The sequence below is a fragment of the Pinus tabuliformis genome, chromosome 2_2, assembly GCF_031772625.1.
Source record: "Pinus tabuliformis cultivar Carrire ecotype Pingquan chromosome 2_2, CPIR1, whole genome shotgun sequence".
In the NCBI taxonomy this organism is placed as follows: Eukaryota; Viridiplantae; Streptophyta; class Pinopsida; order Pinales; family Pinaceae; genus Pinus; species Pinus tabuliformis.
Genome location: NC_142300.1, coordinates 359822051 through 359841505, shown reverse-complemented (window position 1 = coordinate 359841505; position 19455 = coordinate 359822051). Strand labels below are relative to the sequence as shown.

Here is a 19455-nt window from a genome sequence, read left to right as displayed (position 1 = left end):
ACTTCATCAAATGAGATCTAACCATCATATATGTGTCTTACCAACGCATATGACAAAGTGTGAATTTGTGTTCGCCCCTTCACTTTCCATGCTCCGCTGGGGGGAGGGCTTTGGGAAATGCATGGGAAACAAGCCCCGGGTGTGGGGGGCACATTTCTCAAAATGACAGGCATCTAGGCATCTCCTCGAAAAGGGGTGTCTAGACAAAGGGCGATTTCAATGTCATGTCCCTTCCTAAATTAATTTGGAACAAGATTAATTATTACATTTTGGGGCCAATTTTGGAGGTGATGGGGCCCAATCGATTTTATTTGGAGGTTAGACTTAGCATAAGTTATTTTGATGTGATTAAGTTGATGTAGTTAAGTTATACGTGGGGGCCACCTACACTAGGCGCATTCCCTAGTTCGATTTGCATGGAGGGGAAATCGTTGGTTGTGAGGGACCCACGATGGAAGGAAAATGGAGGGAAAAGTGCTCCACGAAATCAATATAAGGAAGGTAGCTCTCCTCATTTCATCATCTTTGGCATATCGATTTTCTCTTTGGTTGCTAGCACTGCTTAGCTGAGACACTTGCTATTTAGCAAGAGTTCTTCAAGAGAGAGATCACCCTTTCTTCGAGGGACTTTGAGTGCCACCCTAGAGAGATTCATATTCAATCTTTCGGAGGAGATTTTCGTTGTGATTTCCAGCAGTTGCATCCATCTTCTCCAAGTGGTGCATATTTCTAGAGGACGCAGTGAAGGGAGGTCGAGTTGTGATTGTGGCATTTTTTTAAGGAGGTTTGGCTAGGAGAAATTCCGAAAGGGAGGCATGGGTGTCGGGCTGCCATCTTGTTGAGTCTTGAAGCAGGAGGAGAGAGCTCCCATCCAGTGTGACTTTCTCACTCCCTTGGCCAAGTCCAACGCAAAGGCAGAGTATTGTGCACACGTGGGAGGTGAAGCTTCAGTTGTTGAGGCTTGTCTTTGACGAGAGAGTTGGGGGAAACACTTATAGAGGGGATTGCTACTTTTCCGAAGCCTAAGAGGAGGATTTTGTTGTTATCTTTGCAGGCCGTATTCTTGAGCAGTCTTGAAGGGTGTAGAGCCTCTTGGAGGTTGCTTATGGGAGGTTGGATTTAGACCACACCCTTTCTGGGTTTTTATGGGTTTTGGTCAAGGAGCTTGGGGTTAATTTTGTAGCATTTTCTGAGCACCGGAGGTGAAGTTTCTTGCAGTTCCTTTCCAACCAGCAATGCAGTTTTTTTGGCGACGTAGAGAATTAGAGGAGTAGCCATTTCCAGCATTTGAGATCATTGTATTATCACCTGTATTATTCCACGCTTGCCATTGAGGCAAACCCAGGTGCATTCCTCCATACTATTGTACTTGCTCAATTGATTAATAAAATGGCTCAGTTGGTTCTTATTTCTGGAGTTTTAATGAGCATTTGCTGATTGTTTAGAATTTTTGTGTTGTAAAATCATTTATTCTTTGCATATCACTATTTATTCTAGTTTGCCACTATGTTTTTCAACACCTCACCTTTTGTGTTTTTCAACACCTCACGTTCCTGTTGGAATTTTTGTTATTTTTGCTCTTGGAGTTTCAGTTGCTTTGCGTTTGGTCAGTCTCCAGTTGCATTGCAAAGGGTTTTGTAGGTTTAGGGTTTTGCAGGGTTTGCAGGTTTAGGGTTGTGAGGGTTTTGCAGGTTTTTCAGGTTTAGGGTTTTGTGTGTCTTTAGGTGTTTTCTTAACTTTTAATTATTTTCATTATGGTTTTGTGTGCATTGGCTTTCCCGCAAAAAGTTGAAGGTCTTGTTTTTGGAGGTCAGTTTGTATGCTGAAATTGTCCTGCTATAGATTAATCTTACTATGGATTTCAAGTTTTATGATGAAACCTTTTATTCGGGAGTGGTTACAAGTTTGTGTCTCTGAAGTGTTTTGAAGAAACATGCATTTTATTCTCTTATTATAGCCTATATGGAGTCTGATTATTATTGAATATGTATATCTATGAGTGACAAATAAGAAAGTTTCAGGATTGATGGAGGACTAAAGCAATGGATGATTTTATGTTGGTTGTATGTTGTAGTGTCCCTTAGGGGAAAATTACCCTTAGGGTTGAAAAGAGTTCCTGGCACCTGCTGCCCCTATACTATTGATCTAACCTTACAGCCAGCTAGGATCCTGCCTTGGATTTGACCTTCTTGTTTTAGCCCCACTCAGCTGGTTCCTCCAATTTGATGCAGCCTCTTTTTGTTCTGCTAACAACACCTCGACATTGGCTGCCACAGGCCTGTAGGTTCCTCTGTGGCCTAAGTGCTCCATTGTTGTCTCCAACGGTGTTTCCAATTGCGCTACTACAGGGAAGATTTCCCATGCTTCCTTGGTTCTCAGATATACTGACTTGCTACCTCTCAAAGGGGAATTTCGGTCCTTAGGAGTACTATGCTACCCAGACCAGACCTCAGGAGGGCTTGCTGCCACAGTTTCATCTTCAGACAGATCTGCGATCCTCAACAGAACTCAGAAATGATTTCACTACCTCATATTTGACCTTAGGTGTGAGCGGTTGCCATTAAGAACCCTTCAGAGGTGGCCTGTTGTCACTGCTATCACAATGGGGTTTATTCAAGCTCTTACTGTCACAAAGGGATAAAATAGACTTAGACCTAACCTCAGGGAACTTTGTTGCCAAAGATTTAACCTTATAAACAATTGTGCTGCCATAATAAAGACTCCTTCAAGGTGGGTTGTTGCCTCAGGTAGGGTTTTAGGGCTATTTCGTTGTCCAATTTTCACTTGCTATCCCTCGCTGCCCTTGGAAAAACCTTGAACAGGCCTACACTGTGACAGATTAGCCCTTCGCTGCCCAGACTTTCCTTTGTTGTCCCGCACTGTCCCAAAAGAGCCTTGAACTTTTTAATGGATTTGAACTTGCAAGCAACACACTCATCAGATTGATTATGCTTACACAATTGTGTTTATGCATCTCAATTAGATAGTTGTTACATGATGTGGTAGAGAACGTGCTTGCAGCAAACTACCTTTAGCCATAGAACACTTTGTCCATCCTAACCTTGGGGAGTTCATTCTAGTGATCTCTGGCCATCTTAGATGCCATTAAATAGATTGGTGTGGATCTGCTTTCTTTTTATGGTTAGAAATGTTGGGGTATGTAGGGTTTATGGTGCCAATTATTTCCAATGACAGTGCATGCATGGATGTATAAAGGGCCATTTTGGCCCCTCCTTTGGACAATATTATAATGAACACATGTTCATTTTTGCTCATGTTCATTATTGGAGCCATTTCCTGTGGCCCTGCGTTTTTGTCTACAGGGGATGAATGTTGACCATTTCCTATGTATTGTTATTTCAGTGGCTCTGAATCTTTGTTCTTTTACACTTTTGGTCTATGCTCTCAGTAACAAATTACCAATTTAATTGAAAATTTGAGTTGAATTTTCATCAAGGAGGTAGTCCATTCAGGCTTTTACACTTGTTGTGTTTTGTTAGGTCTGTTAGTTTTAATTTTTTCTAGTAGATTTGGGTTTTCAGATGCTATGTATATTTTCTGTGGTAATTTTGCATTCAAATATTTTGATTTCTTTTACTAGTACTTCTGGTATTGGTTAATTTTTTCAGTGATTTTACTATATTGTAAATAATGAAGTTGATTGACTTGTTTCAGATTTTTGCTCAACAGAAATCAGGGTTTTTTTGTGTGTATTATTTGGAAAGATGCAAGATTTTTCCAGAGGAAAAAACTGTAATTTTCATTCACTTGTAATGGTTCAAAGTTAGTTTCTGTAGACACATTTCTGTTGTGTTTTCTTGATGTTTATGATTATCAGTTCAGTGATCTTTTTGCATAGCTTCTAGAGAGGATTTTTATACAATGTTCAGCCAAAAAAGACAAGGAGTGAATAGACTCCTTTCATAATGCTGTGTGCAACTAGACAGCATATGGAGAGTTCAAAATGTATAGTAGAAAATGAAAGGGATGCAAGTAGTCAATTATCTTCCTTCCCATGCAAGGAAATCCTTGTAAGGTCTGTGATAATACTTGTAGCTGTTGGCTTCTCTCTGTTCCAAGATATGCCATGTCCCTTGGTCCAAAATGCAATGTTTCTACTAGATTTCTCCATGATTTTATCTTAGATGGTTATTGCTCTGGACATGCTAAGTTCTGTGTTGCCTTCCTAAAATTTAAGTTCCTATACCTTTAACTTTGATCATTTGTTGTATTTTGTGAAGTATGCAATTTCTAATGGTATCGATAGGGGTTTAGGGGGTTCTATTTAGTTGTTGCATGGATAATTGTTTTATTTTTGGTACTTTTCTAAGTGAGTTATTTCCGATTAGGTAATTATCTCATCTGTGCAACGTGTTTATAATTGTCTTTGTGCTTGCAAATGTGAAATTCTGGTATTGTTATCTCACTTACTGATTTTACTAAGCAATGTTTCTACAATGTTTATTGTAGCCATGTGTCTCTTTTATCGTAAATTAATCTGCATTTGTAACTAAATTAATCAATCAATAGATTTCTCAGAGGTTGGCTGGGTGCATTAGTTGTATTACCCATTTGTATTATGTTTTAATTATAGGTGGCATTATGTGCATTATCTGTTGTTTCATCATGAAGTATTGCTACAATCTCATGAAATGTAAACTAAAACATTGTTTCACTTGTGTAAACCATTTGGTGTGTAGATGCATAATAGAAAATCCCATTTGCAATCAGGTAAGATTTCTACATTATAATAGACTATAGATGTTCCTTCTAAAATGGATTTTGGTTACAATGCCGCACACAGTATGAAATAAAACAACCTAAGTTGTAAGCCAAAATGTTTCTGTGACAAGAAAAAGATACAATCCATCCAAAATCCACATCATAATGTGGTTACAACCAAAAATATATGACACCCCTCTTCTTTATGGCCCTGAGAATCTTGAGTGCCAAAACTCCCTAAGTTACCTTCTTGAGCCAAGTAGGTTGGCCTACCTAAAAAGGGTTGATTAAGAAATGGTTGATTGCTGCCATATGATTGAGTCCAATTTGCAACTTCCAACCATGGAGGAATTGAGTACCCATACCTCACATTTGCAATACTAACCCCTACATTAAGTGGAGGTGTGTAATGAGCATACATAGAATTGACACCTCCACTGGTAGGAATAAGGCAAGTGGGTAAACCCTCAGTTTGATAGTGAGGCACTTGAATGTTTATGAGATCTTGGAATAATGGTGTATTATTTGCAATATGGTCCAATGAGTTTGAAATAATCCTGGTTTCATCAGCTATGCTTGCATCATTGTCAACCATATTGATCATCCCTTGTTCCTTTTCAAGCATTTGTTGTGTCTTTCTTGATTCCTTTTCCTGTCTTGCCATTTGTTTTTGTTGGTCCTTAACTTGCCTTGCTTTATCTCTTTCAAGCCTTTCATCTGCTCGACGTTGCACTGCAACAATCCTTGCTGCCGCCTTCTCCTTGACTAGATCCTTCTTTTTCTGTTTTAATTCCTGCATTTCAAATTTCTTTTTTCAGACTCAACTAACAGGTTTATATAGTCCTCCGATGTGAGTAACTGTGAGCTTTGGCTCAAACAAATACTACCCGGTGTACCTTGCTTTATTTTAATTTTTCATTGATACTCTCTCTACTGGTAGCTTTACGAACTGGCCAAGTATCTTCTCCACCCCTCCCACCTGCATGTCATTGCTTGGTACTTCCCTTTTAGTATCTGATGGAACTGATTGAACTATATCATTATCTTAATTTGATGCTTCATTATCTGCTTCATCTTCTTCCATTGTTCTGTTGTCCACAAAAAAATGAACAATTTCACTGTTTAATTCTGCTGGTTGTGAGGGCATGTTCATGCTTTGTTCATTGGTTGTTGAGACACTATGTGCATTCATATTAATCATTGCTTCTACCAACAATGACGGTGGGGTTACTTGGCTTGGCAACGTCAATTGGTCATTGTCAACTGCACGTTCAACAATGTCATTAACAATATAAACAGCAGGAGTTTCATGTTCTTGATTTGGTGGAACGATCTCCATGTTATTGCAAATTTGTTCATGGTTATATTGTGTTTCACATACATTTTCATCATCTTCATCATATAAGTGTCCTTGAGAGAGGGAAATCATATTACCAGTTGCAACCATATCATCTTGGTCATCTACTTCTTGCACTTCAACACTTGTTTGGGCATTCCCTTCTTCCTGACCATCCACATGAAACGTCTGGCTACAACTAGTATCATGCATAAGAGCATCATAGTTCTGTGGCCAGATTCCTCTCTTCCTAAAGCCAGCCTTGATATTTGATGGTGTCAGAGCCCTTTTCAAAGCTTTACTTTCAAGCTTTGCTAGCTCGAACCTTTTCACCTCAACCCATGGATTCTTTGTCATCCATGCAGCACGCTCCGACCTGAAATAGTTCTTGAAAGGGCCAAACACACTAACATCAAGGGGTTGCAGTCTGTGAGTGGTATGAGCGGGCAATGTCAACAAGTCGATGCCTAAATTGTTTGCTTCCTCAATTGTTTGTACAACCACGTGGCTCCCATGGCCATCTAATATCAATAGGTGTCTGTTATTAGGCAAGACGCCACCTGGTACCGATGCAGCAAAGTGAAAAAGCCAACTTAAAATCAGTTCTTTAGTCATAAATGCATGGAGATGTGCAGCCATGCATGCACCTGGTTCACAGTTCTGTATATAGTTTTTCAGTTGATTTTTACCTTTGAATAGATAAAATCCTGGGATTGAAGTACCAATTGCATTGACACAACATAAAATAGTTATCCACTCCCTACTCTTAGGCAAAATCTTTGGCAAATTTTGGCTCCCTCTCTTGGCAATTACCCGCACGCCACAATTCCTCCCTGCCTGTAAACCTGTTTCATCACAGTTCCATATATGGTCTGCTCCATAAGAATGTTTATCGTAAGCACTAGAAAGTGTGTCATAGAACTTCTGCACAACTGCAGGGCGCAAATTTAATGCTATGTCTCTGTCAAGGCCCTCAACAGTACGCAATACAAGTTTTGGATGCCTTTTTTTAAACTCAAACCACAATGATTTACCGAGAACCCATCTTTGAATGGGTTTGGCCTCCCTTGACAGATTTGAGCAATTGTGGATTTGAGTTGTATCAACTCTAACCCATGTCCCAATTGGACCATCTCTTTACACCACTCAACCACCTCGGCCTCCTCCTCCTTAATCATAACTGTAAAAGGCCCTCTATGTTTTGTATGAGTTAAGTCCATTTATCCAATAATGTATTAATGAGGGAGGAATACCATGTTTTTTTGCAGATGCCCAAACTGAGTATCCATTAAACTCTATGTCGTCAATTGCAACTAACATTTCTTCTTTTTTCCATCCTCTTATAGCGTTGATCTTTTTAGTTGAACTTGCCCCTTGGACTGTTGTTGACAGTGGTTTTGTGGGTGATGCTGTGATAACATCAACTTCAGTCGCATGGTCATCCTCAACAACATTCCTTGGGGCATTGTTGACATTGACATCACCTGTCCTGTCCTCATCAGATGATGGGCATCGCAGCTGCGCACCCCTTGTCACTCTCCTGCCACTTCTCCTTGTACGAGCAACATAACTAACTTTTTCCATAGATGCAACAACCTGTAGAATTATTGCATGCATTTAGATAAGAATATTTGTAAATTATGCTTTCATACAAGGCAAAAATACTTCTGCTTTATTACAAGAAATTATCAACATGTATGTTAGTATCCTTGAAAAATCAAATATACAGAATCATTTTGTTGTATGTCTTCAAAATTATCAGTGATTATTGTTTTGATAACTTGTCTTTACACTTAAAATACCATGACTGTATTGATTGGTTTTGTTATGCATTTCCCAACAGTGCCTCTTGTTCGGTTTGACTACTTAAAATATTGTTTTGTTGTTTTAATAACTTGTCTTTACAGTTAAGATACCATGAGAAGATCTGGTAGTTACTGTTGTTTGAATTAATTTGTTTAGGATCCTATTTGTTATCGCAATTGAATTCATTCACGGCCCCTGTTGTCTCACCAAGTGGACTTGCATAATGCCTTATAGGTTTGTTCTAGGTTTGTTCTAGGTCTGTTTTGATGTTTTACACCACTCTGGTATGTACTAGAGTCCATGGAGGAGGATCCTTTTTGAGCCTATCATTTAAAAAATTTCTATCATTATCATAGTCCTTGTAGAAGTGGCCCACATAGTTTAGACTACCTAGAAATCTTTGGAATTGTGTTTTGTCTGTGATCTTGTTAGGGAAATTGTCAGTAAATTCTCCAGCATGTTGTAGTATCAATTGACCATTTAAGATTGTATGACCAAGAAACCTGATCGAGGTTTTAAATTATTCCATCTTCTTTTTTGAGACAACCAATCCGTCAACCTAAAATCTTGAATTTATTCCATTATTAATTTAATGTCTCATAGATAGTTCACACGGGGTGGACTATCGTAGTATTGTCTTGACCTCAAATTTCCTCCCACTATAACCTATCCCTCTTAAAATTCATTATCTAATTTTTTTCTATAAGGATGCACTTATCCAGAAATGGATCTCTGGTCCTCAAGGAGTTCTCATTGGCCAAACCAAGCATGGTATTTAATTTGACCAAGGCTCCAACTTGAGACCCCCTGAAGCACTCTTGATCACAACTTGGCACCACTGTTTTAAAATTCGGCCGAGTCGGATCCGACTCAGCCGAGTTGGTCCGAGCCCCCAAAAAATTTTATGACCCGGCAGAAATACCAGTTCGGGAGTTATTGCATGACTCGACCGAGTCAGTCATGACTAGGTCAACCCGGCCGTTTCCGCATCTACTCGGCCAAGTCATTAAATCCGGCCAATCACCCAAAAAAACAACGATTTTTCTAATTTTTTTTAACTTTTTAACATTTAACTAATTGTTGGGGACTCCAAGGTGTTTTCTAAATTGGTTAAGTGTTATTTTGGGTCCATTCCCCTCTCCCAAACCCTATTTAACCCACTCAAATGCTCTCATTCTCTCACAGCCATCTCATGCATTTGAGTGAGAACTTCAGTGAGAGTTAGTGCGCAGTTCTTGAGTCTGTTTTTGGAGCAGCAGTGAGGAGTCTTGGGCAAGCATTGTAGCTGGAGTGAGGAGCTTCTTGGGCAGCCATTTGGAGCAGCATTGAGCAATTGATTCTTGGAGCAAGCTTGAGGAGGCAGTTTGTGCCTGGAGGTATTTTTTTCACTTCCACAAATCTGTTTTTGCTTATTAAATTTTAGATGCATATCTAGAAAGCCTAGAGAGTGTTTTTTGTGAAAGAAATGAACATTGAATCAATGTTTTTTTTTCATTTTCAGATTGTTTGCTTTCATTTCCTAGTCAAAAAATGGCACCTAGAGCGAGAGATCCTGCTTGGGCATATGTTGAAATGGTTGATAGTGAAATGCATTGCAAATTTTGCCAAAGGAAAATTAAGGAAGGTCCTGGGGGCATTAATAGGCTGAAACAACACTTGGCGGGGATTAGAGGCCAAATTACTCCATGTACCTCACCAGAAATTGGGGAGATTAGGAAGCAATTGTTAGCCAGCTTTGAGAAGTTTAAAGAAGATAAGGCTAGGCAAAGAGAGTTAGAGGTTGAAATTGGGAGGAAGAAGGAGATACAAAAAATGATGGCTACCAACCCCCATTATGATTTTGAGGGTTCTTCCTCTATCCCTCATACTAATGCATCCAACCCTTTCCAATATGTTCCTCCCTCTTTTGGTTCTGTTCAAGATAAGGGAAAGGGTAGAATGAAAAAGGGTGATATGACTATCAAAAGTTATTTCACTCCCTCCTCTCCATCAGATGCACATGGTCCTCAAGCTAGTAAAAGTCAAATGCAGCCCACTTTAGATGACCATTGGAAGAAAGAATTGAGGGAGACTGCTTGTGAGTACATAGCTAGATGGTGGTATGATGCTAATATCCCCTTCAATGCTTCCCGTTCACCATATTATGAGCCTATGTTTGATGCCATACATGCTGCTGGAAAAGGCTTCAAAGGCCCTACTATGCATGAGCTAAGGGGGTATCGTTTGCAGAAAGAAATTGACTCCATTAATGAGTATTTGAAAGATTTCAAGGACTCATGGGCAAGAACAGGATGTACCATCATGTCAGATGGATGGACTGATCAAAGAAACCGTACCATCATAAACTTTCTTGTCTTCTGCCCACGGGGAACCATGTTTTTAAAATCAGTTGATGCATCTGATAAGGTAAAAGATGGGCAATTGTTGTTTCAGCTATTGGATCAGGTTGTTGAGGAGGTGGGGGTGGCTAATGTTGTTCAAGTCATCATAGATAATGCCTCTAACTATGTTCTTGCTAGTAAACTGTTAGAGGAAAAACACAAGACCATCTTTTGGAACCCATGTGCTGCACATTGCATAGACCTCATGCTTGAGGATATTGGAAAAATAGATTGGGTCAAAAACACTGTAGATCATGCCAAAAGCATAACAAAATTTATCTACAATCATTCATTGATTTTGAGCCTCATGAGGAAACACACTGGGGCAGGGATATTATTAGGCCTGCCATCACTAGATTTGCTACTCATTTTTTGACATTGCAATCTATGCTTTCCCAAAATAGAAACTTGCAAAAGATGTTTTCCAGTGATGAATGGAATCAAAGCAATTGGTCTAACAAACCGGAAGGCAAAGAATTGAAAAAGAAAGTTAATGAAAGAACTTTTTGGAGAAAGGCAGCAGAGATTGTGAAGCTCGCTAAGCCACTAGTTAAGGTGTTGCGGTTGGTGGATGGGGAAAGGTTGGCTATGGGCTTCATTTATGAGGCTATGGATCAAGCAAAGGAGCAAATAAAGAGGGCATACAAGGATAGTGGCTAAGTATGGGCCCATTTGGGCAATCATTGATGAAAGATGGAACATTCAACTTCATCGCCCTGTACATGCAGCTGGGTATTTTTTGAACCCACGGTATCATTATAAAGCAAAGGAGTCAAGAGCTTTGAGAGGGGAGATCAGAGATGGACTGATTGACTGCATTGATCGCATGATTCCATTGGAGTCTGATCAGCTGGAGATACACCGATAGGTCACGACCTTCAACAATGCCTCGGATACCTTTGGGAAGAACCTAGCAAAGATTGCAAGAGAAGCAGATGAGCCAGGTAAACAAAAATTTCAATTTTCAAATTCTTAATAGTTTTACTTTTTTTTAAATTTTGTTTAATCGTTCATAATTTGAAAGTTGGATATAATTTGTAATTTTGTTAAGCTCAACGTTGCAGGAAGCGCCCCCCCCCCCCCCCCCCGGATCCTAGGCCGGAATCGCGCTCCGTACAGAAGCGTTCCGGAAGCGCCCCAGGAAGCGCGATTCCAAAAACTGCGAAGCGCGATTCGGATTTTTTAAAGCGCTTCCTGGATTTTAGGAAGCGTGGGCCCCGAAGCGCACTTCGGATGGCGCTTCGGGCCCGGAAGCGTGCGCTTCACGCAGCGCTTCGGAGCGCTTCCTCCAAAACCGCGCGGGCAAGGGAAAAATACATCATTTTTTTTAATTTTTTTTTTAAGTTAACTTAAGTTAGCATTGAGGGGGTGGGTTAGGGTGAGTTTAGGGTGAGGAATGAAAAGAATAAAGCCCCCATTCATTCCTCATTTTCTCACTTTGAGTTTATGAGAGTTGGAGAAGAGAAGAGAGGAGAGGAGAAGAGAAGAGAGGAAAGGAGAGGAGAAGAGAGGAGAGCTTGGAGGAGTGAAGAAGGAGGAGCTAGGAGAAGGAGGAGGAGCTTGGAGCAAGAGCTTGGAGGACTTCATCTACAAGAGCTAAAGAGGTAAGTTCAAACCCCAAACTCCCTTGTTTTTTTGAAAAAAAAATTGTATTTTTCTCCTCCCTCTCCTACTCTTTCCCATTGTTTCTACTTGCTCCTTTATTTACAGGTTGCCGTTGTCCACCACCTATATCCATATTCCAAGATGGTGTTCTTTTGGCTTCTTGCTGGCTGCGAGGCTGCGAGCAAGGACTCCAGTTGCAGGCGCTTCCTCTGCTCAGCCACGACAGAAGCGCAGCCGCATATCTTCTCTATCTCAGCTTGCATCTGTTGCACAGCCTGCTAGTGGTACCACTTCTACAGTTGCAGTTGGAGATGATGATGAGGAGGAGGAGCCATGGGGCCCCCTGTCTGACTCTGATGATGATCCAGAGATTGATTGACATGATCTTGGCTCCTCTGGCAGTAGCTACTAGCCAGTAGTACTGGAGTCTGGTCACAGTTTACTTTTGTTGTAGAGGCCATTTCTAGCCTCCTTGGTTATGTGTTTTTTGTTTTGAATCTTTGATCATGTATGACTATGTATTGCCATTGGACAGTGCACTGGGTGCCATTTTGATATAATGGATATATTCATGAGCCTACTTTGATCATATGTTGTCTTCCATCTATATTATAATGTTGTGTGTTTGGAAACATGAATGAAAATCTTTAAAATTATGTTTAAAATCTTTAAAATTATTTTTTTTATTAAAAAAATAAATATTTAATGTATTTTTTATAATGACCAAGTCATTGAAATCGAGCCGGCCAAGTCGATACCGAGTCGGAGTTGGAGTCGAAGTCGATCCTCGGCCGAGTCGGAGTCCGAGTCAGAGTTTTAAAACATTGCTCGGCACCATAACAATTTTTTCCTCATGTCACTTACAGTTGAAGTTTCTAGTCATGTAAACATTCATTTCAACTACAACTCTTATTTGTATCTTGTCTCCATATATAAGAGAGGCCATGCCTTTTTCTCAAATCAGGAAAGCATATTATCAATTTGTAAAGTTTTGAGTAATTATTGACCTCATATATCAAATTAGATAAAGTGAATAGAAGTAATGAGGGTGCAATTAGATAGAAATATAGGCTGCTATTTGGTAGAGGGTGCATGCATGTGTCACCTTCAGTGAGCTAGAGTGTTGCTTTTGTAGGTCTTCAGATCAGCCTCTCATTTAGTTCAACATCTAGTTAAGTTCTAAGTTCAATTCAGTTCTAATTCCTCCCACTACAACCTATCCCTCTTAACATTCATTATCTATTTTTTTCTATAAGGATGCACTTCTCCGGAAATGGATCTCTGGTCCTCAAGGAGTTACCATTGGCCAAACCAAGCATGGTATTTAATTTGACCAAGGGTCCAACTTGAGACCCCCTAAGCACTCTTGATCACAACTTGGCACCATAACAATTTTTTCCTCATGTCACTTACAGTTGAAGTTTCTAGTCATGTAAACATTCATTTCAACTACAACTCTTATTTGTAACTTGGCTCCATATATAAGAGAGTTCGTGCCTTTTTCTCAAATCAGGAAGGCATATTATCAATTTGTAAAGTTTTGAGTAATTATTGACCTCATATATCAAATTAGATAAAGTGAATAGGAGTAATGAGGGTGCAGTTAGATAGAAATATAGGGTGTTGTTTGGTAGAGGGTGCATGCATGTGCCACCTTCAGTGAACTAGAGTGTTGCTTTTGTAGGTCTTCAGATCAGCGTCTCATTTGGTTCAACATCTAGTTAAGTTCTAAGTTCAATTCAGTTCTAGTTCCTCCCACTACAACCTATCCCTCTTAACATTCATTATCTAAAATTTTTTCTATAAGGATGCACTTCTCCAGAAATGGATCTCTGGTCCTCAAGGAGTTATCATTGGCCAAACCAAGCATGGTATTTAATTTGACCAAGGCTCCAACTTGAGACCCCCTGAAGCACTCTTGATCACAACTTGGCACCATAACAATTTTTTCCTCATGTCACTTACAGTTGAAGTTTCTAGTCATGTAAACATTCATTTCAACTACAACTCTTATTTGTATCTTGTCTCCATATATAAGAGAGGCCATGCCTTTTTCTCAAATCAGGAAAGCATATTATCAATTTGTAAAGTTTTGAGTAATTATTGACCTCATATATCAAATTAGATAAAGTGAATAGGAGTAATGAGGGTGCAGTTAGATAGAAATATAGGGTGTTGTTTGGTAGAGGGTGCATGCATGTGCCACCTTCAGTGAACTAGAGTGTTGCTTTTGTAGGTCTTCAGATCAGCGTCTCATTCGGTTCAACATCTAGTTAAGTTCTAAGTTCAATTCAGTTCTAGTTCCTCCCACTACAACCTATCCCTCTTAACATTCATTATCTAATTTTTTTCTATAAGGATGGACTTCTCCAGAAATAGATCTCTAGTCCTCAAGGAGTTATCATGGACCAAACCAAGCATGGTATTTAATTTGACCAGGGCTCCAACTTGAGACCCCCTAAAGCACTCTTGATCACAACTTGGCACCATAACAATTTTTTCCTCATGTCACTTACAGTTGAAGTTTCTAGTCATGTAAACATTCATTTCAACTACAACTCTTATTTGTATCTTGTCTCCATATATAAGAGAGGCCATGCCTTCTTCTCAAATCAGGAAATCATATTATCAATTTGTAAAGTTTTGAGTAATATTGACCTCATATATCAAATTAGATAAAGTGAATAGGAGTAATGAGGGTGCAGTTAGATAGAAATATACGCTGCTGTTTGGTAGAGGGTGCATGCATGTGTCACCCTCAGTGAACTAGAGTGTTGCTTTTGTAGGTCTTCAGATCAGCCTCTCATTCAGTTCAACATCTAGTTAAGTTCTAAGTTCAATTCAGTTCAAGTTCACCATGTGTGATCTATCAAGGGGAGGGTGCTGCTATCTATTTTATTAGATTGTGCTTGTATAATAGTTTCCAATTATGCATGCTTGACTTCTTCCAGTTGAGGTGCGCTTATTTGGTGTTTAGAATAGGGTTAGGGCTTGACCAGGTCACCTTCAGTTCTTCATGCATGTGAGTAACTGCATTGTACCTTCCCTCATCTTCTCATTCTCTAAGATGTAGGGCACGTTAGTTTGTTGTTGGCATGTTTTATGTTTTGAGCTATACTATTATAATTTACTACTTTTCAGATCTAATAAAACAACCAAGCAGATTTGATAGATTTGTCTTCCATGTATTTTCTGTTAGCAGCATGTGCTTGTAGATTAGCATATTTGAAGATTGCTATTTTGATAGGGTTTTAGTTTTAAAGTTAACCTAGGATCTAGTTATCATTTTAGGATCTAGTTATCATTTTATGGTGGAGGAATCTACGCAGGCTACACTTCTTTTGAAGTTGCCATTGAGATTTGTTTATCACTAGTGAAGTATGACAAAGGGGCCTACTATGAACTCCTTCTGTAGTTGGACTACATAGATCCGATGGCATCTATTCGGATCTTTGTCCAATCTCTGGTGAATACCTCAATATGTGATTTGGGTCCATGGGCATATATGAATGATGTTGTGCTCTTACTCATTTTATAGATCTCACTTTTATGCAACTAGTTGATGGAGCAAGAAGATGAAACTTGAAGCAGATGCACCCCAGATCCACAATATGGACCCCTTTTTATTTAGACCAGAGCCATGATTTTGAGGCTCCATATTTGGATTGTGAGGAAGGGTGTGGTTTTATGATCCATTTTCAGCCTAGATCTCATATTTGGTCACTCCCTCTCTCTGATCAAAAGCATCTTCCATGTATTTTCTATTAGCAGCATGTGCTTGTAGATTAGCATATTTGAGGATTGCTATTTACCAAGTGTCTTCACCAACAGTTATAGAAAAATAGAAAAAATATATATTTTCATGAAACTGAAACTGTAAGAACTGAAACTGAAACTGTAAGAACTGTGAGAAATGAAAATAGAACTGTAAGAAAAATGTGTTGTAATTGATATAACTAACCTGGATATACTAGCAATTGTTCTGTGATGTTTTGTCTTCAAGGTTGGTGAATAGTTTGAAAACATAACATGCAACTTCAGCAGTGGTTGAACTTCTTTTATAGTTTTTGGCACTTGAATTTAATTGGTGGTAAAGATGGACATGGATTGCAATAGCTTCATTTTGAATGTGTGATCTGGATTTAATTTGATGTGATCCAATGGTTGGGAATTTGTTATTTGTTGATCCATGTGCTTTGATCTGTTTTAATGAGAAATAGAATGGGTTGGGTGTCATTTATTGAAGTTATTGGGTTGGGTGTCATTTATTGAACAAAATGGGTTTAAATGTTATTGGGTTGGGTGTCATTTATTGAACATAAGGGGTTTAAATGTTGAACAACACAACAGTTATGGCTGACATACATTCACTTTTATTATGTGCAGGTATGGATATTTATTTGGGATACAAAGCTTCAGTTCTGATGAGTGGGGGTTGAAGTGACTGCTACTTTGTACTTCTGGAATAGACCATTTTGGAAGGATTTATGGTTTTATCTGTTTTCTAGTTGGGTCAATATGGTTTGCACTCTTAAGTATTAAGATACTATTTATGGACAGTTGTGGGCCCAGTCAATGTTTTGGGAAATTTTGGACATAAATTAATACTTATTTGCACTTAATGTTATTTATCTTTGTTTAAATATTGGTTGCAAAAGTCTCAATTTCTGGTGGTTTGGTGGGACGAGTACTATATCAATCACTGGTCCCTGCACAACATTAGACATCTCTCCCCTATTCAAAATTGAAGGCTTTTGTGATTTGAATTGTGTTGATCTTTTCATTCAGTTTGGGGAATAATAACATATTCAAAATTGAAGGATTTTGTGATTTGAATTGTGTTGATTTTTTTTTTTGCAATGTTTCCAACATGATGCCGTGAATCACATTTACTGAAATGTCAGCACAAAAATTAACAATGTAATGGATACTGAACAAAAAGCTAAACAACATGTCCCTATATGTCTATGGAATCCTCATAGTTTGGAATCAGGAGTTTGGAATTGTGAATTTCTATCCACGTAATTATCATCGAGAGTTTGAATTGTGAATATCTATGGCAATTGGCTGAAATAGACATTTGGAAAATAAAGGAAAGAGTGTTAAGAAAAGGCAGGCAGTACTTGATCTCGGCTTCTCGCATAAATTTTTCTTGAAATCTCCATTGGCGCTCCTCCTCGCGATAATTAAGGTCATCTTCCCTCCATTTTCTGTCCTCTGCCCTCCATCTGCGGTCCTCTTCGCGCCAGTACTTAGACATGCTCGTGTCGAAGGCCGTCAGGAGCATCTGCCCCATGTCCATGGCGGACGACGACTCCATCTCCTTCTGCCGCCCTTTTCCTCTTCAATGCCTGACAACTAGGACAAACAGATATGTACAGATAACGTCATCGATTTTACTTATTCATGATCACAATTAACTGTTTAACGCTCTGCAACCTCTATCATTCCTCCCGTGAGATCCTACACTCTTCGCGAAGATTTAATCGTTTCCAACACCTTTCAAATTCACACAGTCATATTACCATTACCATTTTCCTTATTTTTATATCGCCTTTACAGCGAGAAAGTTCGAGGATCTCTCGTTCAAAGTACAGCGGTTCAAGGATATTTGGGTCAAAGTTATTTTAAAAATTTGGTCAGAATTGCTCTCCTTTGTCTAAGGGTTAGATTCTGACGAGGATAAATGTTTGGGCATATTTTCCTTTTACATTTGTGTAAAATTATGTAGGCATGTGTTGGAATAACAGAATAATCATGTAGGTATGTGTTGGAATCACATAATTTTGAGTGATTTAAGAGATTTATTAGGGTGTGGAATTAATATATTAGTTAAATTTTAACATTTAAATAAAAAATAAATTTTATCAAAAAAATTGTGATAATTTAGTAAAAAAATTTAAAAATTATTTATGTTAAATGTTGGTGTGACTTCATGTTTGGTGATTTTGATACAAGCCACACATTAAATATTTTAAGTTAATATCAATTTCATATTATTAGGGAATAAGATAATAAATAGATATACATTTAATTGAGTGTAAGTAAAATCAGAAATTACTATATAATAATAATAAAAAATACTTATTTTATTGAAAAAAATAATTTTAAAATTGCAAATTATATTACAAAAATGGCAATATTGAAGTGTTTAAATAGGAATGGAGAATAATATATGTGAAAATTCTTGAATCTAACACATCAGAAATCCCTACTGCAATTTCTAGTTTATTATCTCCTACTTGTTCTTTAGATTAACAGGTTATTTAATTGCATAAACATCGAAGTAAACATAAATGCAGCTTTCACAGATATACAAATCATGTAGTGAAGTAAACAAAAACAATAACACAAGGGACACCATTATTTTTGAACAATCGTCCCCGGAAAAACCCAATGTGGGAAAACCGGTGCAGCAGATATGAGGGTTTTGTTATTAAGCAAATTCTTGAATACAACTAGGGTGCTAGAATTGGCTCACCCAACAGAGAATGTCCTTGGTAGTAGTACCTCTATCTGTAGACAAATATTCCGGCAAATCAGCAATCCAATGATCAACCCCACAATAACTCTGATTGTTCCTTGTGCTGGACAGCGAAAGCTGCTCCAAGCACTACTCTAGAACTGGGTCACTCTTTAGGAACTGCGTCACCCTCTCCCGGTTGATTTGTTATAAGTCTACCCCACAGAAACTTGTCAGCGCTACCTTTGAAGCCCTATGTGTCCTCTGCGTCAGCCTCTATGGCTTTTGCGTCAGCGTCTACAGCCCTCTGCATCCTCTGCGCTGCCTCATTCGACCTTTGCGTCATCCCTTCTTGGGCCTGCGCTGTCTCTCCCGACGCTTCATTGTCTTTATGTGATGTATTCTTCAGTCTAGGATGAAAATCCCTTGCTGAACTGCCCCTCGCTGCAACTAATCACTAACTTGATTTCCTCAACAAACCTCACCCTAGAAAATCGAATTCTTGGTCCCACTTGGTGTGTCTGCAATTGACTCTCAAACCTCCTCTTATACTTTTCTTGTTGACGATTCTAACGGTCGAGATTAAGTCTCTAAACAACGGCTAAGATTAGAGCTAGTTTGATCCTCATCACTTAGAACTTTCTCACCCATATTATATTAATACACATTAATATTTTTATTTTCCTAAGTTTAGACTTAGGGACCCATTCAAAATATTAATTATATTAATATCTCTTCATCCGGGTGGAATTTCTCCAAACGATTTCTGGGCCTTGGATATCTCATGTTCCTTAGCCTCTCCACCAAATTTCATGGCTAGAGCACATCCGATGGTACCAAAAAATCAACACTAAATTGATTTGCAATGTCAAAAATTTAGAAAAATAATATTTCATCATTGAAATCAAAAAAAATTACTATTATATTTCATTGAAGTATTAAATTGAGAGGTTGGTTTGTTACACAATTAATCAAGTAAGTGGAATTATCAATATAAATAATTGTATTAAAAATTATAGTTTCACGTATCAATAAGAAGTTTGACTATGAAACTTTATTTCAATGATTTTAGTCCATTTTAAAATGACACAATTTATAAAAATGAGTGAATTATGGTGGAACTTTACCTTATTAAAAAAATG

At 38.5% G+C, this 19455-nt stretch overlaps 1 protein-coding gene across 1 annotated transcript in view; it reads right to left on the bottom strand.

Annotated features, from left to right (window-relative positions):
- The window catches only part of LOC149192733 (uncharacterized), a 515238-nt gene extending 497735 nt beyond the window's left edge, over positions 1 to 17503 (bottom strand). The window contains exon 1 of the mRNA XM_089406449.1: positions 16974 to 17503. Within this exon, the coding sequence (XP_089262575.1) occupies positions 16974 to 17170 (197 nt within the window). The 5' untranslated portion in view covers positions 17171 to 17503. The remainder of the gene's footprint in view (positions 1 to 16973) is intronic.
- Between the last annotated feature and the right edge of the window lie 1952 nt (positions 17504 to 19455).